The sequence below is a fragment of the Triticum aestivum genome, chromosome 3B (assembly GCF_018294505.1).
Source record: "Triticum aestivum cultivar Chinese Spring chromosome 3B, IWGSC CS RefSeq v2.1, whole genome shotgun sequence".
Taxonomy (NCBI): Eukaryota; Viridiplantae; Streptophyta; class Magnoliopsida; order Poales; family Poaceae; genus Triticum; species Triticum aestivum.
This window is the reverse complement of record NC_057801.1, coordinates 243,983,178-244,007,723: the sequence shown is the minus strand read 5'-3', so window position 1 is coordinate 244,007,723 and position 24,546 is coordinate 243,983,178. Positions and strand designations below refer to the sequence as shown.

General features: G+C 49.3%; 2 protein-coding genes across 6 annotated transcripts; one reads left to right on the top strand and one right to left on the bottom strand.

The window, feature by feature from the left end:
* Positions 1-17,770: 17,770 nt before the first annotated feature.
* On the top strand, positions 17,771-18,607 carry LOC123069532 (uncharacterized). Of its 2 annotated transcripts, none has more exons than XM_044492408.1 (2): positions 17,771-18,047; positions 18,205-18,607. In XM_044492408.1, exons 1-2 carry the CDS (start codon positions 17,826-17,828, stop codon positions 18,418-18,420), a joined length of 438 nt encoding a protein of 145 aa, XP_044348343.1. In that variant the 5' UTR covers positions 17,771-17,825; the 3' UTR covers positions 18,421-18,607. The 2 variants fall into 2 exon arrangements, with proteins under 2 accessions (XP_044348343.1, XP_044348342.1); XM_044492407.1 differs by having other exon boundaries at positions 18,142-18,607.
* Positions 18,487-23,721, bottom strand: LOC123069530 (uncharacterized). 4 transcript variants are annotated; one of them, XR_006432617.1, is made up of 11 exons: positions 23,476-23,721; positions 22,570-23,373; positions 22,312-22,467; positions 22,033-22,224; positions 21,649-21,946; positions 19,807-19,954; positions 19,512-19,707; positions 19,325-19,423; positions 18,984-19,240; positions 18,839-18,914; positions 18,487-18,739 (listed from the first exon to the last, which is right to left on the bottom strand). XR_006432617.1 is itself a non-coding variant. In XM_044492404.1 (11 exons), the coding sequence occupies exons 2-11, from the start codon at positions 23,356-23,358 to the stop codon at positions 18,702-18,704; spliced, it is 2,109 nt and encodes a 702-aa protein (XP_044348339.1). In that variant the 5' UTR covers positions 23,359-23,373; positions 23,476-23,721; the 3' UTR covers positions 18,487-18,701. The 4 variants fall into 4 exon arrangements, 3 of the variants coding, with proteins under 3 accessions (XP_044348339.1, XP_044348341.1, XP_044348340.1); XM_044492404.1 differs by having other exon boundaries at positions 19,124-19,240; XM_044492406.1 differs by lacking the exons at positions 18,487-18,739; positions 18,839-18,914 and having other exon boundaries at positions 19,050-19,240; positions 19,325-19,376.
* Positions 23,722-24,546: the final 825 nt, after the last annotated feature.

Below are 24,546 nucleotides of genomic sequence, written 5' to 3'. Positions count from 1 at the left end.
TGTACGAAGAAAGAGAAGCCGAGCTGGATCGGCAGGACAGCTTGGACGCATTGGAGGAAGAACGCGACATCGCCAAGGCTCGTTCCGCATTCTATCAGCAGCAGGCTCGAAGATATCAAAGCAGAGAAGTAGGGCTAAGACTTACAATGTTGGCGAACTAGTTCTATGCCTACCGGACAAGAAAAAGGATAAGCTCAAGCCCAAATGGGAGGGCCCCTTCATTATCGATCAAGTCCTGACCGGCGGAGCGTACCGTCTGCGAAATGCGTCGGACAACCGACTCGAGCCGAACCCATGGAACGCAGCCCGCCTCCGAAGATTCTACGCCTAGCGCCGGACTAAGAGTTCGTCTCCTTCCTTCGTCCAAATTTTTACACTTCAGCTGTCTTTCGTTTCTCTTTTTTCTCTCACCCTTTTCATAAAAACCCTTAAAGGCCTACTTGCGCATTGTTCGCACACACTTGATGTGCTATCCGCACTTATTATACCTAGGGGCTTCTTTACCAGAAGCTTACTTATAAGGGCTTCATGCCCAGCACATGTGTCAAACTTCCACATGTACCTTTTATTCACCATTATATGCATTGATATGACTTAAGTTTTGGCCAAGCTGGGTTGCCTGGCTCCTGTGCTTACCCCTACGTTGCTGATTGTTCGGCTAGGAGGTAAAGGGAGCACCTCTGCGATTGTTACTGCCGGGTCAGTCGGATGTGTACCTCAGACTGGGTGAAGCCGAAAGCTAGTGTTCTTAAGGGAATATTCGGTCGATGACTTGAAAGATGATTTTTTACCTATTTATTTATCTGCCCCCAGATGTTTTCCTGCTCTTTTCGCAGTCCAGACATGCACTTTAGGGCATGCCTCCCAGGGAAAGGAACCCTTAACGGAACTATTCTCCCTGGAAGATGTTTCTTACTAACCATGTAATATAACATAACTAGTTGGGCACTTGTCTGATAAAGCACTAATGACCACTACGCCTGGTCTCCATGCATGCCCCGGTTGTTTCTTAACCGAGAAGGTATTCAGACACACTCCGGACTCTAGGGTCCCGAGGTTGAAGCGAAAAGGTCGGCAAAGACAAACGATCTACAATCCGGCTAGAAGATATTTTACATGTCATTTTAAAATACATTGTCAAATCGACTGACTGTATTCATCCTCAATCCCGTCTAATAGGCTGTCTAATTTACAGTCCCGTTGGGAATGTTTAGCGGCCAACTCTACTTGGCCGTACACTAAACTCACAGGGATCTCCTTCCCATCGGGCCCCACAGGTCCGACCTCGGCCATGTGGTTGGGATCCGCCTTCTTGTACCGCGTCTTCACCATGGCCCAGGCCTCCCTGGCACCTTGGCGGCAGGCCGATATCTTGCATAAATGGAAGCGCTGCCGCGCTCCCTGAAGCTTCTCCGCAGGATCTCCAAGGCCCTCGGGTAGGGAGAGGGACGGCCATAAAGCCTCGGGTAACTCGTTCGAGCAGTTGCACCAGCTCGGGAAGTTGATCACCCATTGATACGGGCATCTCCTCCGCAGGGCGACCTGTGAGCACACCTATAGACATATTTCTGTCAATTGACTTCCTCGCTGAACTCTTCTTTTCAAAGGAGTTCGCTCAAGCACTTACTATAGATGCCACGACGAAGCCGCTGATTCTCCTTCACGGAGCCAGACAGCTCGGCCCGAACACCTTTTAGCTCCTCTCCAAGCTGGGTGTGGGCATCCTGGAGTTTGTTCCGTTCCTGCTGCACCTTCATCAGCACCCTCTCGCCGGCCTTCAGCTGGCGCAGCAGTTGTTGCTTGTCCGGATCCAGTCCGGCAACATCTGCAATATCATTGTCAGACTTACACGCATGCCGCACACCGCTTATCTTTTTGAAATAATGTGTTACCAGGAGGGGTCTCTGTGTTTCCTCCTGCGGCAGCGAGTGCAGCCTCAAGTTGGGCCTTGCACTCTTGTAGCTCCTGGGACAGTTGGGTATTATTCTCTGTAAGATCCTGCATATCAAATGATCCTTAAATCAGTTACTCTAACTACTTTAAGTCTCGGGGGCTACTGGCATATACAGCTATTAAAATCTCTTACCCGTATGTCTTTTACATACTGCTCCGTGGCTCTGGTCAAACCATCTTGAGCAGCACGAAGGTGCGCGTCCCCCGTGTTAAAGGCATTCAACGCCTCAGGGGAGAAGCACGCGTCACGTAAACACTGTCCGGCGACGCCTATGGTTCATGGCGCTCTCCACCTTAGACTTGGTGGCGGACAGTCTGTTGGCGTCCTCCATTGGAGGAGTATCCGGCTCGCGCCTTGCGCTCGCCTCCCCCCTCCAGACCATGTGTTGGAGCCTGGCTGGCAGAGGATTGGTTGGCAACCTCTCCGCCCGCAGTTCGGCGAGCACTCTTTCTCCTGCAAAAGTTATGAGAATTCAAACACCTCCTAGGAACTTTGTCCTAAACAATGGCCGCGAGCTATACCGTTGCGGTGACGTTTCGATTTGCACCGCACCCCTCTTCCGCCTGCGGGGCCGGACTGACCCCTGTGGGTCAGCCGCCACAGGTTCGGCTTCCTGCCTTGAAGGTACCTCCTGCGAGACACCATTGTATACGGTGGTCAGAAATGCGCAAGGACGAAATAATGGTGTCAGGACTTCGGTCACAATCACCTGGGGAGCCGGAGATAGGCCGGGGTAGTCAGCCGTAATGGCGACTAGAGCATTATCCATGCTGAGCTGGTGAAACACCCCGTCAATTAGCTCCACCTTTATGTCCGGATCCTCTTTGGAGGACGGATCAAGGGATCTTTCTGGATCCTCGGGCTGTGGGGCCGGGCTATGTATGCTCTCCACAGTCCGGCGCAGATCATGCGTCAAAACCATAAAGTAAGGTACTTAACTTTGAAAGCGTGGGTCGGATAAATGAACATCCGCTTACCCAGCTCCGAGGGTTGTTCATGGAGAACCCATTCAATGGGCTCGTCTGGAGGAAGTCCTCCTTCTCCCCCTTGTATAGGCCGGACAGAATCTTCACCAGATCTTCGGCCGATCCCGGCCCTTGGTGGCCATGACGAGTGGCATCATTCTCCCCGTTGAAATCCCACATGGGGTGGCCCCTGTATTGTAGCGGCTGCACCCCCCGCATAATGCACGTGGCCATGACTTCAATCATGGTCAGTCCGGAATAGGCCAGTAACCTTATCCGGCCCATCAAATAATGGACGCTCTTGTCTTCCTCCAGCTGAGGGCTCCGCGGGAGCCAACTCAGGCATTTCTTTAGAGGAGCATTGCTGAACTCCGGGAGGCCGATCCGAACAGGGTCCGGCAGTGGAGCGTCTTCTACATAAAACCATTCTGAAGGCCAGTCTTCGGACACCTTCTTAGGGGTTCCGGAGGGATATCCGGTCCCGGCGATGCGCCATATTTCGGCACCGCCCACTTGATATATTGACCCCTCGTGAGAGCGGGGTACGAAGCAGAATAGCCTCTTCCACAGCGCAAAGTGAGGCTCGATGCCCAGGAATAGCTCACAAAGAGCTACGAAACCCGTGATATGCAGAATAGAGGCGGGCGTGAGGTGATGGAGCTGGAGTCCGTAGAACTCCAGAAGCCCGCGGAGGAACGGATGTACAGGAAATCCAAGCCCCCTTATCAGATAGGGGATGAAGCATACCCGCTCCCCTTTGTTGGGACTAGGGTCGGCCTCCGCTTGCTTCCCACCCTTGTAGGTAGCCAGCCCGGCTCGAACCGGGACCATAAAGGCCGGAGGAAGGTATCCCTCCGCTTGGAGCGTCACCAACTCGTTGTGCGGGACAGAACATCTCCTCCAACCTCCTGGCAGAGGGCTGGGAGCGCGAGAAGAGGAGCTGCGTCGACGGTCCATGATGGAATGGATTCTTGGTCAGAAGCGCTCCGATGATGTAACGCCCCGGATTCGATGCGCCAGGTGTCCGCCAGTCATTCGCTGTCGTTGCCATGTCATTTGCTTGCGTGTTGCACTTTGCCATGTCATCATCTGCATTTCATATCATGTCATCATGTGCATCACTTTTGCATACGTGTTCGTCTCAAGCATCCGAGCTCTTTCCCCGTTGTCCGTTTTGCAATCCGGCACTCCTATGTTCCCCGGCGTCCCCTTTTGTCTCTTGTTATGTGCGGGTGTTAAACTTTCTCGGAATGGCCCGAGGTTTGTCAACCGGCCTTGGTATAGCACCGGTAGACCGCCTGTCAAGTTTCGTGCCATTTGGAGTCCGTTTGATACTCCAACGGTTAACCGGGTAACCGTAAAAGCCTCTTTGAGTTGCAGCCCAACACCCCTTCCAAAGTGGCCCAAAACCCATCTAACTCCCCTCCATGCTCTCGGTCGTTCGATCACGATCGCGTGGCCGAAAACCGCTCCTCATTTGGACTCTCCTAGCTCCCTCTACCTATAAATATGTCTTCCTCCCCGAAATCCCGGTCTAAACCCTAGCCCCTTCTCCACCGCGCCGCCGGACATGTCCATCCGGGCAGCGGACATGTCCAGCCGCCGCCCGCCGGCGAATCAGAGGCCGCCTCGTGGCCTCCCGCGCCGCCCCCGCCGCCGCGGCCCGCCGGGCCCAGGCGCGGCCCGCCCAGGCCCGCGCGGCCGCCCGAGCGCCCCGTGCCCCGCCGCCGCTCGCCCCGCCGCTGGCGAGCCTCCGCTCCACTGCCGGCTCCATCCTCCGCCGCGGTACGCCGCCGCCACCGAAGCGCCTCCTGCCGCGGGGCTCCGCCGCCCTTCCCCGTGGCCACCGCCTCCCCATCGGCCCCGGGCGCCGCCACCGCCCCCTCGGCTCCGGTCGCCGCCGCCGGCCGGCCGCCGCGCCGCCCCGCGCCTCGTGTCCCCGCGCCTTCCGCGCCACCCCGCCGTGGCCTCCTCCGCCGCCGGCCTCGCCTCCGGCCGGATCCAGGCCGGAGCCGACCGGATCCGCTGTCCGCCGACCTCCCCGGCCTCTTCCTCGTCTCCGGCAACGAACTCCGGCGAACCTCGAGGACCGTGCAGATCCAAAGGTTGACCCCGTTTTTCCTCTAAGTCCCCGGTTTCTCACATAATCATGCCATGTTTGACCTGTTGTATCTCTGCATCCGTAGCTCCGTTTCGTGCGTGTAATATGTCAAATTGTTCACCTCGACGAGTACTTCATTTCATTCCATTGCATCATTTTCATTTGATCTCATCTTGATGCCCGAAATACTGTTGGAAGAGTGCATATTGATGTTAATCTGCTGAAACTGTTATAACTTGCTCATTTATCATTTTTGCCATGTTTGATGTGTGCATCCTTTGAGGTTGATCTCTACATGTATGTTGATCTATGCCATGCCATCTTTCCAGTGGTGTTAACCATGTATTTTTGTGAGTTGTGTGCTGAGTGCATCAAGCTTGCTAAGTAGGGTAGTTGCTGTTGCTGTTTTCCTGACAGATTCTGTTATATTTTGTTGCTATGTTAACATGCGTCTACTAGTCATTTCGTGCATAATCTGGAGATGCTCTATAAACATGTTTTGATCTACATATCTTGATCTATCCATTCATGCCCTTGGTTGCAATTATAGCCTGCTGGAACATGTTGTTATCTTGCTCCAAAGTTGCTTGGTAATGTTGCTGTCAGCCTGTCAACATCAAGTTCAATGTTTCCGTGATTGTTTCCTAGTGATCCATGCACCCTATGAACTTGATCTTGCCATGCTTAGCTTCATAACCATGCCTTCTTACTGTTGGTTGCCTTGTCATGCCATGTATTGCTCTGTGGTGAGTGGTTCAAGCTCACGAACATGCCTACTTATTGTTGTTCCTGCCATGTATGAATCTGTAATATAACTTGCCATGTTTACATGGATGCCATCATTTCTTCTGATCCCTTTTGGCTCATGGTCGGCAAGGGACTTTTGATCTATGCTTTTAGTAGATTCATGCCATGCCTTTGTTTGCCATGATATGTTCCTGTAACATGTTGTTTGCTTGCTCTAAACATTGCAACCTGATGTTATTTCTGCTAAAGTCTGAAACTGTTATTATTTGCAATATCTCCATGTCTTTTTGAGCATGTTCTAGTTGTTTCTGGAGATAGCTCAGTGTTCATGTTTTGTTATGCTTTACCTGTACTTCATGCCCATGCCTTTTGTTATTATGTTGGGGTGCTGTAGCATGTTGTTTTGATGCTTGTAAGATGCCTAGTTGCTGTTATGGACAGTTTGTTGCTATGACTTGTATAGAGTGTATGTGTTGCACCGTTGCTCCGTTTTGAGTGTGCATTATATGAAACTTGCTTGATTTTGCATGTAGCTTCATATTATCATGTTGCATCCTTGTGTTGATGTGTTTGCTTGATGTTTGGGTGCATTTTGCATCAATGCCATGTTTAACTTGTTTTGCTCATATCTTCTAGGCCGTAGCTCCGAATCTAATGAACTTTATATGTAACTTGACTAGAATTTCGTGTAGATCATCTTGGTGCATCTTAACTTGCTGTTTAACAACTTGAACATAATATTTATTCAGTTCTGGACCAATTTCGAAATATGCATATGAGGACTTACCGGAATTGTTATATGTTGTTTCCGGCCTCATTTAAACTTGCCTTGATGTGTTGTTCTTGTTTGCATCATCTCTTTCCATGAGTAGCTTCATGTATCTTGGTCATGCATCATGCTTGTTGTGCATCATGCCTTGTTCATGTGTGGTGTGTTTACCTATGTTGTGTGCTTCTTCTCGATAGTTCCTGTTTCGTTGCGATCGTGAGGATTCGTTCGTCTACGCTTGGTTCGTCTTCGTGGCTTCATCCGTTCGTCTTCTTCATGGACTCGTTCTTCTTCCTTGCGGGATTTCAGGCAAGATGACCGCTACCCTGGATCTCACTACTATCATTGCTATGCTAGTTGCTTCGTTCTATCGCTATGCTGCGTTACCTATCATTTGCTCTTCAAGCCTCCCAAATTGCCATGAACCTCTAACCTTTGACACCCTTCCTAGCAAACGTTACCGCTTTGCTCAGCCCCTCTTATAGCGTTGCTAGTTGCAGGTGAAGTTGAAGATTTCTCCATGGTGGACAGGGTTTATGTTGGGATATCACAATATCTCTTATATTATTAATGCATCTATATATTTGGTAAAGGGTGGAAGGCTCGGCCTTATGCCTGGTGTTTTGTTCCACTCTTGCCGCCCTAGTTTCCGTCATACCGGTGTTATGTTCCCGGATTTTGCGTTCCTAACGCGGTCGGGTGATTTATGGGACCCCCCTGACAGTTCGCTTTGAATAAAACTTGTCCAGCAAGGCCCAACCTTGGTTTTACCATTTGCCTCACCACCACCTACCTTTCCCTTGGGAGTAATTAACCCAAGGGTCATCTTTATTTTAGCCCCCCCCGGGCCAGTGCTTGTCTAAGTGTTGGTCCGAACCGAGCAGCCTGCGGGGCCACCTCGGGGAAACTCGAGGTCTGGTTTTACTCGTAGCTTGACTTATCCGGTGTTGCCCTGAGAACGAGATATGTGCAGCTCCTATCGGGATTGTCGGCGCATCGGGCGGCTTTGCTGGTCTTGTTTTACCATTGTCGAAATGTCTTGTAAACCGGGATTCTGAGACTGATCGGGTCTTCCTAGGAGAAGGTCTATTCCTTCGTTGATCGTGAGAGCTTGTCATGGGCTAAGTTGGGACACCCCTGCAGGGTATAAACTTTCGAGAGCCGTGCCCGCGGTTATGTGGCAGATGGGAATTTGTTAATGTCCGGTTGTAAATAACTTGACACCAGATCCGAATTAAAACGCATCAACCGCGTGTGTAGCCGTGATGGTCTCTTCTCGGCGGAGTCCGGGAAGTGAACACGGTTTCTGTGTTATGTTTGACGTAAGTAGGAGTTCAGGATCACCTCTTGATCATTGCTAGCTTCACGACCGTTCCGCTTGTTTCTCTTCTCGCTCTCATTTTCGTATGTCAGCCACCATATCATGCTTAGTCGCTGCTGCAACCTCACCACTTTACCCCTTCCTTTCCCATTAAGCTTTGCTAGTCTTGATACCCATGGTAATGGGATTGCTGAGTCCTCGTGGCTCACAGATTACTACAACAACAGTTGCAGGTACAGGTCTATGCGATGATCATGACGCGAGAGCGATGCTTGCTTGCGTTGAGTTCTTCTTCTGCTTCTTCTTCGATCAGGGGATAGGTTCCAGGTCGGCAGCCTGGGCTAGCAGGGTGGATATTGTTTGAGTTTCTGTTTATGATTCATCCGTAGTCGGATGTTGTTCTTGTATGTTGTATTGTTGTATTCATGTGGCATTGTATGTATTGGATGTATCCCCATCTATTATGTAATGTTGATGTAATGATATCCACCTTGCAAAAGCGTCTCAATATGCGGGTCTATCCTTGGTGGGACCTTCGAGTTCCTTTTGGATAGGGTCGCATATTGGGCGTGACAAGTTGGTATCAGAGCCTCGACCGACCCTAGGAGCCCCCCTTGATTGATCGTGTAGTTTGGCCGTTGTTGAGTCTAGAAGAAAACTGTTTTCGCAGTCTAGTTATATCGGAGAGTAGGAATTCTTTTTACTCCTCTGCCCCTTCGTCGCTCTGGTGAGGAATCTTGACATAGGTGTTTTGAATTACTCCTCTTCCCCTTCAAATTTTCTTTAGGTTCACGCAGTTGGCTTTCCGATCGTTGGTTCTCAGCTCTTTTCATCCGGTGCATTTCTCGTCAAGTTGACTCGAACCTCTTTGTCTTTCGCGAGATCAATCCTCAGTTCTTCCTCCGACATCGATGTTGTTTCCCTGTCCGAAGTTGCCCTTGTTTTTTCCCACCCGCCCTTCCTTCTTCTTCTCAAATCCGGAGTCCGTAATCGAGTATCCATCCTACTCATGCGAAGTCTTTGCTTTCTTTCCTCAATGTTTTCAACCGGTGTTTTCTCTTCAAGATATTCGTAGCTTCCCCCTTCCAAGTTGCCGTTGTTTTCCCGCCCTCCCCCCTTTTTTTCTTCCTGAAGTCTGAATCTCTTTCGACCATCAATTTCATTCGTGCAGAGCCTCTTCAGTCTTCCGTCAATTATTTCAACCGGTGAATTCTCGTTTTGTTCGACATTCTTCATCCTTTCTTTTTCCGGTGCACTCAATTCAAGTTTTTTGGGTTGATCATATTCTTTTTCCTTGGCTCAAGTGTTTTTCCTTGCTCGTTCGCCTCTCGCCAGTTTATCCTTCCGGAGTGTTCAAGAAATCTCAAGAGATTCGTCTGTGTTCGAATTAATTCGAGGTTGTCACCTCATTCAAATATTTCAATTGTTTCGGTGCATCATCTATTCCGCATTCCTTTTCCAATGGTGTTATCTCTTCAGTGGGCCCTAACCCACAGGTCTTTTCCTAGTGTCTTACCTGACTCTTCTAATTCCCCCGGAGTTATTTTCAATTCTTTTCAAGGTTGATGTAAGAATGGATTTCATCAGTCAGATGCTTTTCCAAGATCTCTTTCAAGTCATTTTCATTTTTGGCTCAACCTCTTTGTTTTTTGTCATTCTCCCGGAGTATCTCAGTAATTTCGGTAGTGTTTCTCGTCGTCATTCTCAGCTTTGAAGAGCGAAGAAGAGCTTTTCCTCTCAATCTTGCCCGTTCTCTCGAAGTTTCGTGGTTCTAGCTTCATATTATCCTCTCAAATTATTCCATTTGTAAGATATTATTTTCTTAACCATCCGGAGTATTTCAGGAGTTGCTTTCCCTCTCGATCATCCGGAGGTCATCTTTTCGGAAGATTTCTTCATTCTAAGTTTTCAGCGGTCATCTCAATATTCTTCCGGTGCTTCATTCAAGTGTTCTTTAATCAACTCATGATCTCTTCATTCTTTTGCATCTAAATCCCCTCGGGCATATTGGTTCTTCTAATTCTTCCCGGTGATTCATTCTCTTTCGTTAGTCATTTCTGAATTCTAACGGTGGTTCTTTAAGATTCTTTTCCTTGTTTATCATATTAATCCATTCGTTCTTTTCTATCCTACCGGTGGTTCATGAAGACCTTCTCAAGTTTGCGATATGTCACTTCTCAATCCTTTTCAAGAAGAATAAGTAGTATGCAAAATCCATTGCTTGTCATCAAATTAATTTGATGAAGGATAAGCATACAATAAATCTTATTCTTATTTCATCCAAGTGAGTAATCCCTTCCTTCAGAGTTTGTTCTTGATGAATAAATTCTAGTTCCAAATGTTTTCATCTTTTCTTTTCCGGAGTTCATATTTCCTCGGTCTTTTCGTCGGAACCTTCCATCTAAATCATCGCAAGGCTCATCTTATTCTTTCATCCTTCATTTTATCTCATCATCCTTTTGTCTACGGAGTTCTTCATGGTGGTTCTTCATGAGACAATTCTTTCTGCAAGAGTTCATCAAGTACCATTCCATCCTCTCAAGTTCGTGTTCTATTCCTCCATGTTTAAACCGGAGTGCTGCCTAAATCCTTTCAGTCTTATTCGTTTCTTTTCTCATTCTAACCACTCCGGTTAGAACGAGTTGTTTCATAGTCTATCTGAATTCGTGAGCTTTCGATTCGTCATCCTCGTCGTTCCTCTCTTATTCTCGAGTGCTCTCGATTCTTTGCTTCTTCTCTTGAATTCTTCTTTCGCCTCGTACTTTTTCCCCTTCCGTCTCGGTCCTAAGATCTCGGGACGAGATCTCTTGTTAGTGGAGGAGTGTTGTAACGCCCCGGATTCGATGCGCCAGGTGGCTGCCAGTCATTCGCCGTCGTTGCCATGTCATTTGCTTGCGTGTTGCACTTTGCCATGTCATCATCTACATTTCATATCATGTCATCATGTGCATCGCTTTTGCATACGTGTTCGTCTCATGCATCCGAGCTCTTTCCCCGTTGTCCGTTTTGCAATCCGGCACTCCTATGTTCCCCGACGTCCCCTTTTGTCTCTCGTTGTGTGCGGGTGTTAAACTTTCTCGGAATGGCCCGAGGTTTGCCAAGCGGCCTTGGTATAGCACCAGTAGACCGCCTGTCAAGTTTCGTGCCATTTGGAGTCCGTTTGATACTCCAATGGTTAACCGGGTAACCGTAAAAGCCTCTTTGAGTTGCAGCCCAACACCCCTTCCAAAGTGTCCCAAAACCCATCTAACTCCCCTCCATGCTCTCGGTCGTTCGATCACGATCGCGTGGCCGAAAACCGCTCCTCATTTGGACTCTCCTAGCTCCCTCTACCTATAAATATGTCTTCCTCCCTGAAATCTCGGTCTAAACCCTAGCCCCTTCTCCACCGCGCCGCCGGACATGTCCATCCGGGCAGCGGACATGTCCAGCCGCCGCCCGCCGGCGAATCAGAGGCCGCCGCGTGGCCTCCCGCGCCGCCCCCGCCGCCGCGGCCCGCCGGGCCCAGGCGCGGCCCGCCCAGGCCCGCGCGGCCGCCTGAGCGCCCCGTGCCCCGCCGCCGCTCGCCCCGCCGCCGGCGAGCCTCCGCTCCGCTGCCGGCTCCGCCCTCCGCCGCGGTACGCCGCCGCTGCCGAAGCGCCTCCTGTCGCGGGGCTCCGCCGCCCTTCCCCGTGGCCACCGCCTCCCCATCGGCCCCGGGCACCGCCGCCGCCCCTCGGCTCCGGTCGCCGCCGCCGGCCGGCCGCCGCGCCGCCCCGCGCCTCGGGTCCCCGCGCCTTCCGCGCCACCCCGCCATGGCCTCCTCCTCCGCCGGCCTCGCCTCCGGCCGGATCCAGGCCGGAGCCGACCGGATCCGCTGTCCGCCGACCTCCCCGGCCTCTTCCTCCTCGTCTCCGGCGACGAACTCCGGCGAACCTCGAGGACCGTGCAGATCCAAAGGTTGACCCCGTTTTCCTCTAAGTCCCCGGTTTCTCACATAATCATGCCATGTTTGACCTGCTGTATCTCTGCATCCGTAGCTCCGTTTCGTGCGTGTAATATGTCAAATTGTTCGCCTCGACGAGCACTTCATTTCATTCCATTGCATTATTTTCATTTGAGCTCATCTTGATGCCCGAAATGCTGTTGGAAGAGTGCATGTTGATGTTAATCTGCTGAAACTGTTATAACTTGCTCATTTATCATTTTTGCCATGATTGATGTGTGCATCCTATGAGGTTGATGTCTACATGTATGTTGATCTATGCCATGCCATCTTTCCAGGGTGTTAACCATGTATTTTTGTGAGTTGTGTGCTGAGTGCATCAAGCTTGCTAAGTAGGGTAGTTGCTGTTGCTGTTTTCCTGACAGATTCTGTTATATTTTGTTGCTATGTTAACATGCTTCTACTAGTCATTTCGTGCATAATCTGGAGATGTCTATAAACATGTTTTGATCTACATGTCTTGCTCTATCCATTCATACCCTTGGTTGCAATTATAGCCTGCTGGAACATGTTGTTATCTTGCTCCAAAGTTGCTTGATAATGTTGCTGTCAGCCTGTTAACATTAAGTTCAATGTTTCCATGATTGTTTCCTAGTGATCCATGCACCCTATGAACTTGCTCTTGCCATGCTTAGCTTCATAAACATGCCTTCTTACTGTTGGTTGCCTTGCCATGCCATGTATTGCTCTGTGGTGAGTGGTTCAAGCTCACCAACATGCCTACTTATTGTTGTTCCTGCCATGTATGAATCTGTAATATAACTTGCCATGTTTACATGGGTGCCATCATATTTTCTGATCCTTTTTGGCTCATGGTCAGTAAGGGACTTTTGATCTATGCAATTAGTAGATTCATGCCATGCCTTTGTTTGCCATGATATGTTCCTGTAACATGTTGTTTGATAGCTCTAAACATTGCAACCTGATGTTATTTCTGCTAAAGTCTGAAACTGTTATTATTTGCAATATCTCCATGTCTTTTCGAGCATGTTCTAGTCTTTTCTGGAGATAGCTCAGTGTTCATGTTTTGTTATGCTTTACCTGTACTTCATGCCCATGCCTTTTGTTATTATGTTGGGGTGCTGTAGCTATTGTTTTGATGCTTGTAAGATGCCTAGTTGCTGTTATGGACAGATTGTTGCTATGACTTGTATAGAGTGTATGTGTTGCACCGTTGCTCCGTTTTGAGTGTGCTCTATATGAAACTTGCTTGATTTTGCATGTAGCTTCATATTATCATGTTGCATCCTTGTTTTGGTGTGTTTACTTGATGTTTGGGTGCATTTTGCATCAATGTCATGTTTAACTTGTTTTGCTCATATCTTCTAGGCCGTAGCTCCGAATCTAATGAACTTTATATGTAACTTGACTAGAATTTCGTGTAGATCATCTTGGTGCATCTTAACTTGCTGTTTAACAACTTGAACATAATGTTTATTCAGTTCTGGACCAATTTCGAAATATGCATATGAGGACTTACCGGAATTGTTATATGTTGTTTCCGGCATCATTTAAACTTGCCTTGATGTGTTGTTCTTGTTTGCATCATCTGTTGCCATGAGTAGCTTCATGTATCTTGGTCATGCATCATGCTTGTTGTGCATCATGCCTTGTTCATGTGTGGTGTGTTTCTTCTCGATACTTCCTGTTTCGTTGCGATCGTGAGGATTCGTTCGTCTACGCTTGGTTCGTCTTCGTGGCTTCATCCGTTCGTCTTCTTCATGGACTCGTTCTTCTTCCTTGCGGGATTTCAGGCAAGAAGACCGCTACCCTGGATCTCACTACTATCATTGCTATGCTAGTTGCTTCGTTCCATCGCTATGCTGCGTTACCTATCATTTGCTCTTCAAGCCTCCCAAATTGCCATGAACCTCTAACCTTTGACACCCTAGCAAATCGTTGTTTGGCTATGTTACCGCTTTGCTCAGCCCTCTTATAGCGTTGCTAGTTGCAGGTGAAGTTGAAGATTTCTCCATGGTGGACAGGGTTTATGTGGGGATATCACAATATCTCTTATATTATTAATGCATCTATATATTTGGTAAAGGGTGGAAGGCTCGGCCTTATGCCTGGTATTTTGTTCCACTCTTGCCGCCCTAGTTTCCGTCATACCGGTGTTATGTTCCCGGATTTTGCGTTCCTAATGCGGTCGGGTGATTTATGGGACCCCCCTGACAGTTCGCTTTGAATAAAACTTGTCCAGCAAGGCCCAACCTTGGTTTTACCATTTGCCTCACCACCACCTACCTTTCCCTTGGGAGTAATTAACCCAAGGGTCATCTTTATTTTAGCCCCCCCGGGCCAGTGCTTGTCTAAGTGTTGGTCCGAACCGAGCAGCCTGCGGGGCCACCTCGGGGAAACTCGAGGTCTGGTTTTACTCGTAGCTTGACTTATCCGGTGTTGCCCTGAGAACGAGATATGTGCAGCTCCTATCGTGATTGTCGGCGCATCGGGCGGCTTTGCTGGTCTTGTTTTACCATTGTCGAAATGTCTTGTAAACCGGGATTTCGAGACTGATCGGGTCTTCCTGGGAGAAGGTCTATTCCTTCGTTGATCGCGAGAGCTTGTCATGGGCTAAGTTGGGACACCCCTGCAGGGTATAAACTTTCGAGAGCCGTGCCCGCGGTTATGTGGCAGATGGGAATTTGTTAATGTCCGGTTGTAGATAACTTGACACCAGATCCGAATTAAAACGCATCAACCGCGTGTGTAGCCGTGATGGTCTCTTCTCGGCGGAGTCCGGGAAGTGAACACGGTTTCTGTGTTATGTTTGACGTAAGTAGGAGTTCAGGATCACCTCTTGATCATTGCTAGCTTCACGACCGTTCCGCTTGTTTCTCTTCTCGCTCTCATTTGCGTATGTTAGCCACCATATCATGCTTAGTCGCTGCTGCAACCTCACCACTTTACCCCTTCCTTTCCCATTCAGCTTTGTTAGTCTTGATACCCATGGTAATGGGATTGCTGAGTCCTCGTGGCTCACAGATTACTACAACAACAGTTGCAGGTACAGGTTATGCGATGATCATGACGCGAGAGCGATGCTTGCTTGCGTTGAGTTCTTCTTCTGCTTCTTCTTCGATCAGGGGATAGGTTCCAGGTCGGCAGCCTGGGCTAGCAGGGTGGATATTGTTTGAGTTTCTGTTTATGATTCATCCGTAGTCGGATGTTGTTCTTGTATGTTGTATTGTTGTATTCATGTGGCATTGTATGCCTATTGTATGTATCCCCATCTATTATGTAATGTTGATGTAATGATATCCACCTTGCAAAAGCGTTCAATATGCGGGTCTATCCTTGGTGGGACCTTCGAGTTCCTTTTGGATAGGGTCGCATATTGGGCGTGACAGATGAGTACTCGCGGAAGGAAGATGGTGTGATTTGGATCTGGATTCTTGCCTCTCTTATAGGCAGATTATTTGCGCGGCTAGGGGGTAAAACATAAAAGATACCCTGGCTTTTCACATTCGTGCGACGCGTGGAAGAAGGCCATTATTGGGCGTGGAAGCCAAGGAGCGCAATGTTTATAAAAGAGCCGGACACTATCCGGCAAACACATGGAATTTGAAGGAGAACCCGCCTTGCAACGCCGAAGACTATATATGCGCTGGACTCGACGTCATTGAAGCCTGGTTCAGGGGCTACTGAGGGAGTCCTGGACTAGGGGGTGTCCGGACAGCCGGACTATCATTGTCAGCCGGACTCCAAGACTATGAAGATACAAGATTGAAGACTTCGTCCCGTGTCCGGATAGGACTTTCCTTGGCGTGGAAGGCAAGCTTGGCGATACGGATATGTAGATCTCCTACCATTATAACTGACTCTGCGTAACCCTAGCCCTCTCCTGTGTCTATATAAACCGGAGGGTTTTAGTCCGTAGGACGACAACCATTACAACAATCATACCATAGGCTAGCTTCTAGGGTTTAGCCTCCTTGATCTCGTGGTAGATCCACTCTTGTACTACCCATATCATCAATATCAATCAAGCAGGAGTAGGGTTTTACCTCCATCGAGAGGGCCCGAACCTGGGTAAAAACATCGTGTCCCTTGTCTCCTGTTACCATCCGCCTAGACGCACAGTTCGGGACCCCCTACCCGAGATCCGCCGGTTTTGACACCGACAATGGGTATTCACCATTTGAGCTTGATATCCGCCATGTTCATTATCCGGACCACATGTGTGCTGATCTCTATGAGTCTGTGATGCTTCTGACTGAGAATTCTGCGCTTAGCAGGTGCGTTTATTTTCCATGTGTGCAATGTTACATAATGAATGTGATTATATGTCTGCCTCTAATGGTATGAGTGTTGTTTGTTTCTAAGCAGGACCTGGTTTGAACATCGCTCTCCTTCGGTTTTCAGGATAGATGGACACAAGATGAAGTACCAATTTAGTTTGCATTGCGAGTTGATGTACACTGGTCTTGAAGCGTGGGTGCTTGGCTGGAACGATAGGGAACGGAGGATGATGGAGAGAGTTGATCTTCCAAACTGGAGATGATTACTACCACCTGATGTCGTGGTACGTTGAATAGATGATTGGAATGTTTTTGAATGTCACTTGCTAGTGGTTTGAACTGACAAATTGGCGTGCATGTGTTTTTGCAGCTCCACATGGAAAACATTGATTCTGATGGCGCCCGTTCTGTACTGATGGCGTTGCTTTCCACACCCAAGCTTGGTTTCCCGTTATGCATGTGCCGCCTGGTATGACTACTTCTTTTGGTCCTTGTACACACACAATTTCGACTTTCATATGACTTGTTCACTAAAACCAGTATTCTGCTTTGCAGATCCTGTTCCCAGTGTGGCTTATTGGGGAGTGGTCCTTGTACGTGTTCGACATGGAGATGACTAGGGTCATGGTGATGGATCCATTGTACACACATGTGGGTTCCCCTGTCTATGAGGCCAAGCATGGGGCGACCGTGCGCATGCTCTTGAGAGGGCTCAAGATCCTTGGTACTATGATGTTGGATGGATGGCAAATGGATATATCAAAATGGACTGTTGTGTACAACATTGACATGCACATACCTTGCCGAAGGTGAGTGCAAGCGTAGAATTCGTAGTGTTCCCTGGTAGGAGCACTTGCTGACAAATAGCATTTTGCAGCGGAGAATCACTTGGCTACATTGCTCACTATGCAGACAACTTTAACGCTTACGAGCTGGAGCAAGAAGTTCCTGAGTTAATTTTGCCCCTATAAATTAATCATGCTTATTAGCTATGTTAGTGTTGAAACAGATATTGACTAGCTACTTGTTTTTTCCGGTGTGGTGCACAGGTTGGTCTTTCGGCGCGTCGCAAAAGGATGTTGTACGATACAATTGCCTGCTCAGGCAACACAGCTCCTCACCCTGGATTCATGGAGGAGTTTGAGGAGGAAGATTAGGATGATGACGTGTACGTGTCCTGCTTTTGGATTTGCTGCATCTAAGGACATGTTAGATTCTGCCCTGCTGTACCATTTTGTAGCTGTCTGGTAGACAGTTCTGCATGCCCATGACTTGTATGATGGGTGCACCATGCGTTGGAACTATGGTTAAGTAGTACTCCCTCCGTTCCAAAATAGATGACCCAACTTTGTATTAAAGTTAGTATAAAGTTGAGTCATCTATTTTGGAACGGAGGGAGTATTTGTCAGCAGTTGGACCTATGTGTAAGGAGAATTTGCCTAAGGATGATATGTTCAAGTTGTTAGCATTCGCGAACTTATTACTGTATTTATCGGTTAATCTTAGCTTGGATGAGATCAGCCTTCCATGCTGTGAAAACTTGTGCATGGAGTGGATTGTGTGAGCCCTCTTGGAAAAAACGGATAGAAACCGTTTGCTTGGCCACCACACGTTTGAAAAGTGACCGTTGGCCTCAGCACTGACCAGCCTATATAAAGACCACACGGCTACACTGCATCACAAGCACTCCACTAGCAGCGAAGACACACTCCACCACCCACCAGCCCCCCACTCCCAAGCAAATGTCTTCCTCCTTCTCTTCAAGCTCAAGGGCGGCATCTTCATCCCAGAGGCGCTTCGCTCCAGCTGGCCAAACCAGGTCGCCGGTGCGTTACAGGGTGGGTCCGCTGGACTACGAGCCTGCGACACCATGTTGGTGCAAGAACAGGCCCAAGGCGGCCATGTGGATCTCGTGGAGCTATGAGAACCCAGGGAGAAGATACAAGACATGTGCCCGGTCACAGGTATGTGTTCTAGATGCGAAAGTTTTTCTTGGTTTGGTTACAATTGTTTAGTGTTCATGCCTGTTGAGATTTTTCTGTGCTCGATTTACATGAGATGGGAGGATGTGAAATGTACGAGTGGTTCGACGATCCCATTGAGAATCTGTTCCTCAAGCAGCTGGTCATTGATCTACGCGACAAGGTGCGTCAGCTAGAGAGGATCAACTCAGAGTTACGAGCTGAAGCAACTTCGGTGCAGCAACGGCAAGCTGCGCAAAAAGCTGTTCAACCAGCTCCAGAAGATAATGTAGCAGTCAACCCAGGGATCAGGTATGCGAAGGCGCTTGCACTGATCGTGCTGCTTGCAGCAGTGTCAATCTACGTAGGGAAATAAACTTGTAGCTGGCATGTGAGCTAGATCTCAAGGGTGTAACTGGATAAGCTCTGATGTACTAGTTAATGGCTAAGAATTTGCATGCATTAGATAGGATCACTCGGTGATCGTCGTAGTACTGGGGAAAATTAGTCTACAAGTTTGTTCTGCTTATAAGTAATCGAAATTACATGAGCAGACCGATCAACGATGTGCTATTTTATAGGGCTGTGAACGACGCTTTGACAGCTTCGAGGGCGTCGTTTGCCACTGAAGTTTGGTTCCCTTGCATCCTCATTAGTTCATATATCATCAAGCTGCTGTGCGATGATAGCGTGTCCTACACAAATGCAGGTGTTTAGTAGATCATTTGGGCAGGCAGTAACTATGCAGTGTTTGCGGGGTTGGGTGGGGTGTGTCAGGCACACAAACAACATACCTTGTTTAGTGGTATCTGTAGTTTGTCGCCGTCGTAGTTCCAGGCAAAGAATGTGGCACACAGCCCAGTCTGATCCCTGCATTTGTATACAAGTGAGGACAAGTTCAAGTTAACCAAAAATGTACTTGAGCTGCACCAAACATACTTATCAATCTTTTCCCTCATTACGATAGGAAAAGTGCGCCCCCAATGGCTTGATTAACAGTGCCATGAGCTAAAGAATTTCTCCAGACAGTTGAACAAAGCAGCATGGAGTTTGTTGCTAACAAATTCATGCATGCTTACTCGGCGATTGCTATAACCAAACGGCCCTACGGCTGGGTCTAGCACGATGATCCTTTTTCTGAGCATATCAAATGCATATACTGTCCAACTATCAGGTAGGATCGCCGAGATGTACCACTGCATACAAACGCACATGTTAATGGTCTGTACCCAACAATAGTTCTGATATAATATAACATCAGCTTCTGCAGCGTCGCCTACCATCCGGCATGAAGCTGGGTTGCAAGATGAAGTTCCTTCTTGGAAACTAGTCCTAATAGATTGAACCGTCAGTGGGTCAGCATTCGCCAAAATAGTTGTCTACACATAACACAAGGGAGCGCGGAGTGGTGAAACGCGTGCAGAATGGGACACAACCAAAATGAAAACTTTGTGAAACAAAACTAACCGCAAAGTCTGGTTCAACAAATTTCCTCCATATGTGTCTGGGAGTGTCCTTCGAGAATAACATATCAATTTGACCAAGTCTATGAAAAATAGCTGTGGCCATCTCATGGGTCATTGGATCATTTAGCACAAGCTGTCGATGGATTTCAACACCATCTAGAGATATAAGTCTTGGTTTGGGATGCACGATCCATTTCCTGCAATTATGGTGTGGTAATGCATTTTAGAGTGTGGCAAACTATAAAGTGGTTTTGATGACACATATGTAATTTGCTGGCTCGGTAATGGAAACTTGCCTCTCAAGGTTTAGCATGGAAGCTCCAGTCATCCAGTCTCTTATAGCCCTAAGAACAGTTGGAATGGGTGGTGCTGGGACTGATCCAGCAACCCACGGGTCTCTTCCAAAGTTGCATTGAGGTAGATCAATCTTCAAAGGTACTCCATCTGTAGTTGACCCAAACAAAACGAAGGCGGGGGTTGGACGGATCTCAGCATAATAAGTAACCAGTATTGCTGTAAGATCATCGTAAAATGCGACAATATGATCACACGACAGTGACACCTTTCCAAGACAGACTCCCCTCCCCCCTCCCGCCCGCGCCGCCACCCGCGAGGCGGCCGGGGCGGGCGCCCAGATCCCGCCGCCTCCGGTCTCCCCTCCTCCTTCCTCCCTCGCCGCCGCCAGGGGGCACGGCCGGGCTCGCCTGACCGGCGCCGGCGGCGGCGGGGCCCTGCTCTTCCTCCTCCGCGCGTTGGGGGCGACGCGGGTCCCTCCTTCGCGTGCGGGCGCGGCGCGGGCGCGGGGCGCCGCGGCGCGGCGGCGCGCGGCCCTCCGGCGGGGCGTGGTGCGGCGTGGCCGGCTGCGCGGTGGAACGCGCCTCGCCGCGGCGGCCGGTTCCGCCCGGCAGGCGGCGAGGGCCGCGGGCGGCGTTGGCGGCGGCTGGGGTCCGGCTTCGGGCTGCCGGCGGCTGTGGTGGTTCCTCTCCGTCGTGGGCGTGCGGCGGTGGTGCGGCTCGGCCGGTGGCGGTCCGGCGACCTGGTGATGGTGGCCGGCGGTGCGCGTGTTGGTGGTGCCTCCCTTGGCGGCTTTCGGTGTGGGGAGGAAGGGGAGCAGCTTGGACAGGGGCGGCGGAGCCGACGGCGTGCCGGCTGCAGCGCGAAGGCGGGAACTTTACGGGCCTCTGCGTTCCCGGCTGGGCCTGTGCGGCCACGGGCCTGGTGTGTTCCTGCCATTGCGTCCGGTCAGCTACCGTCTTCAGCGGTGGAGGTGGGGCCCTCCCGCGTGCCGATGGTGCTGTTGCCTGGTCCCGGCTCCTCTTCTTCATCGTGCCGACCATGCTTCACGGTGCCGTGGTGAGACAGCGTTGAACGCTTCGTGTCCGGGCTGGCGCAGGGTGAGGGTCTGTTTGGCGGCGAGCTTCGGAGTGCCTGAGGTGGAGGTTGGGATCGGGAGAAATCTCTGTTGGCCTGGCCGACATCGACGCGGTGGTGCTTGTGGGTGCCGCCAGACCTTCCTGGAGGGCGTCGGAGCTACCCTTCCTCTCCCCTCACCGTACCGGGGGAAACCCTTGGCAGCAGCGTCGTCTTCGTCGCGTTCCTTCTTGGAGGTGTTGATTGGTACCGGTGCTTCGGAGGCTCGGAGTCTGGTGGGAGATCTCCGGTGGGTGCAGCGGCCACGAGGCTTCTTCGTTTCTTTGTCGATCCGCCGTTGTCGGCATTTGTTTCTCTTGTATTTTCTCTTTCTTTTCTTTTGGGCGTGACTGTGCTGTTTCCGCCCCAGCACCTATCGTTGGATGGTTCGGTTGGTTGCTTTGTATACAAAGCGGGGGGAAACCCTTTTTCGGTAAATGCGACAATATTGCTAGCGATTTCCATTATGGTTCTATCCTGTGATATGGGGTTCTGATTGTGTGGGCTCTGACTGTATGTTGGGGTTAGTGCAACAATAGCTTGCTGATCACGTGAGTAGGTTTTCTTTGATGTGCCTGACTGTACGCTTGAAGATAAACTGCCATCTCTTTTCCAAGACACAGGGCTGTTCGCCGACACGGTGCCTGGCAAGGCAGATCAAGTAGGGTCAAGGGGGTGCCTAGGTCCTATAAGGTCGCTTGTATGATTTTAAAAGATTGATCATGTACCTTCATGGTTCCCTGGTGCTGGTAATCGGGGTCCAATCTTGCTTACTAAAGGCGTGCTGAATTGGGTTTGATCTACTGATGCCATGGGAGGTACATTGTCGGTGTTGGTGTCTTCCCTCTTCAAGATGCACCTTTTGCTTCCATGCGCCTTGCAACAAGTGCAGCTATCTGCTATGCATATCATTAGCTTGTCAGTGAAAGTGAACATATTGGACTGGAAGGCTTGACGCATTTCTGAAATATTTGCTAGCCCACGGGCATTCTGCTCACGGAGAAGTACGCCGAGTTTCTCCGTTGACTAGATAAATACATATAAAAAAAGGTTAGGTGGTAGTCAAATTGTATGTATCTAATGAACATGGACAATGGCTTTAGGAGACATACTATGCTTGGGTAGCGTGTTCGTATATAATTTGAAAACTCTTGCGCATCGGTTTTGGCATAGCTATTCCGTGGAATTGGTGTGCACGTTGCATTTGCCTTTTTGGGCGCTGTCGTGGGCTTTGGTGTATTTGTTGCACAAACTTCCTTCGGACGACACACACTTAGGTTTCTCACGGAGAGCTCGCTCCGCACCTGTTGTTTTCCAAAAGTAAGAAGCGTGTTTTGATGTAGTACTGACTGAGATAAAAAAATGTCTTCGATTTGGCATGTTTTGCTTACCGGTGCGCCGTGAAAGGAAACTTCGCCCGGGGCAGAATTCACTGTAATTTTCTCAACCATATTCTTGATCGACTCATAGTCGTACAAGCCTATACGCGGGGTTACACCTCTTGCCCTGTTTAGAACACCCAGCTCGAGGCTATCAAGCACAAAAAGCTGCAAATGAAAACAACAGCATTAGAATCATATGTGAGCATGTGCGACTGACTGATTAGAAAACTTCTAATGATTTTCATCAAGACAAAAACGAACACACACCTGCAGAAACAGATGACATCCAACTATATGCACGGTTGGGTTTCTCCTCAAAACATCTGCCTTGAACTTTTTGACAGCTTGAAAAAGATTTTTCAACGCGTATCCTCCCCAATTCCAATCCTTTATCTTGCTGATATCATTCAGTGCAGCCCAGAAATCAATTAATATATAATCGTGCTTCGCAGTAGGTGCCAACACATGACCAACAACAAAAATAACAAAAGCAATTTTGAAGCAGTCCTGCTCTAATTGAGTAGATGATTCTGCTATGCATCTGCTTAAGTATGCCTCTGCTGCTTTCAGGCTGTGGGTGCCTCTATCACTAAATGATGCTGCCGCACGGGTATACTCAATGCAAGCTACTGACGGCTCAACTCCCTCGCCTTCTATGGTTGAATCGCCACATGGGATGCCAAACACATAATTCATGTCCTTGTCACATAGTTCAATAACACCTTGGCGCTCAAGATTTATTATACGTGAATCTACATCGACTCTATCCATTATATAAGCGTTGTATTTCAGGTTGATCTTCTGCCATGATTTTATCTCAAGCATTCCATCGAATCCAGTTTCCCTGACTAATTGGCACTTGAATTCAGAAAACTTGCTTATGACTGAACCCACTTTGAGCACAGAAAGCCTGGACGTGAAACATGGTGATTCAAGCAAACCAGTTGTGCCCCCTGAACCATCCCCATCACTGTTCCAATCTTCGGGCGACTGTTCATTGTTCTCTAATCGATTGACAACCATACCAGCTTGGATCCCGCTAAAAAAATCAGTCATCTTCCCTCTCTACCCCTAAAAAATGTTTTGAGAACTCTAATCAATTGAAGCAAAAAAAGTAAGATCAATGGCGACCTAGCGTTTGCAGCAGATCGTGAGTGGGATGGAATGGGGTACCTATCCGCTTTGCCTGCCCCCGGCACTTGCCGGCCCGGCAGAGGAGAGTGATCCTTGCCGCCGCCCAGTAGTTCGACGACGAGGGCGCTGTTGCTCACCTTGGTCCCTCTGGTGGATTTCCCTTCCGCAGCGAAGAAGCAGAGCGAGGTGGGTGGAGGTAGATGAGGGGTGAGGAGGAATGATGTGAATGCGTAGTAAATTGCGTGACGTGATGTATCACGGACGAGTGAACAGACCTGTGCAGCGCAAAACTGTTCCACGCGGCACAGAACCTGGCCTACCGCGTGAACCATTGACACTGAATTAGCTGTTAGTTGATACCCAACGGCAAAACGAGATTATGCCAAAGTGTTCACTGGTCTCCCAACATAAATGTGTTTATTAATAAAAAATTATGGATCTGCGTAATCACACTACCAATTGAATGGCGTGTTTCGTTGCATGATTTGAGGCTGATTTTGTGTTCCACAAATGTGGTCATGAGCGGACAGGATTTGGAACAGATTGTGCATGATAGTATTGCAGTTAACCTCTTGATTGTTCCAAGAAAAAATAAACCTCAATTAAACGGTAAACTGAATAGATATGTGCAATTAGTTCTTCCATGGTCAATGCTGGGCCACGTCGGCTGCTAGATGCACTGGTGGACGTGGCTCTCCGCACACTACAGCACATGATTGTGCTAGTACGTGACAGTCTTCGCGCTGGTACATGCAGATAAAATACAGCCCACCAGTGTACAAGTGCGGAGATGCTGTGCGGCCCATGTCAGAGGCGTGCGATAGGCCTAGCTTCCTTTCCATGTGCGTGGGTCCGGTGTCGATGAATACGGCCCAAAAAAAAGCGGATACACACATAATATAGAGGCAGCGGGGATCCACATGGCGCCAGGACGGATGAGATACCGGCCGGCCTGGTGCTCGGCCGCCATTGGCATTTTTCGCACGGATTGCCTTTACATTACTATTGTTACTGATTAAAGTGGATGAAAACGGGTTGGCCCTGAGGGGTACCCGTGCGAGCATGTGATGCGAGTGATGTGGAGTCGGGTTGACCTGGAAGGTGCCCGCG

What these genes read in the sequence shown, in the direction of transcription:
- LOC123069530 (XM_044492404.1), bottom strand. Translation starts at nt 23,358, where the DNA reads ATGACTGATTTTTTTAGCGGGATCCAAGCTGGTATGGTTGTCAATCGA. An exon ending in TCCATGCTAAACCTTGAGAG is followed by an intron (nt 19,708 to 19,806) that starts GCAAGTTTCCAT and finishes CCATAATTGCAG; the next exon opens with GAAATGGATCGTGCATCCCA. An exon ending in TACAGATACCACTAAACAAG is followed by an intron (nt 18,740 to 18,838) that starts GTATGTTGTTTG and finishes GCATTTGTGTAG; the next exon opens with GACACGCTATCATCGCACAG.
- LOC123069532 (XM_044492407.1), top strand. Translation starts at nt 17,826, where the DNA reads ATGTCTTCCTCCTTCTCTTCAAGCTCAAGGGCGGCATCTTCATCCCAG. An exon ending in AGACATGTGCCCGGTCACAG is followed by an intron (nt 18,048 to 18,141) that starts GTATGTGTTCTA and finishes GATTTACATGAG; the next exon opens with ATGGGAGGATGTGAAATGTA.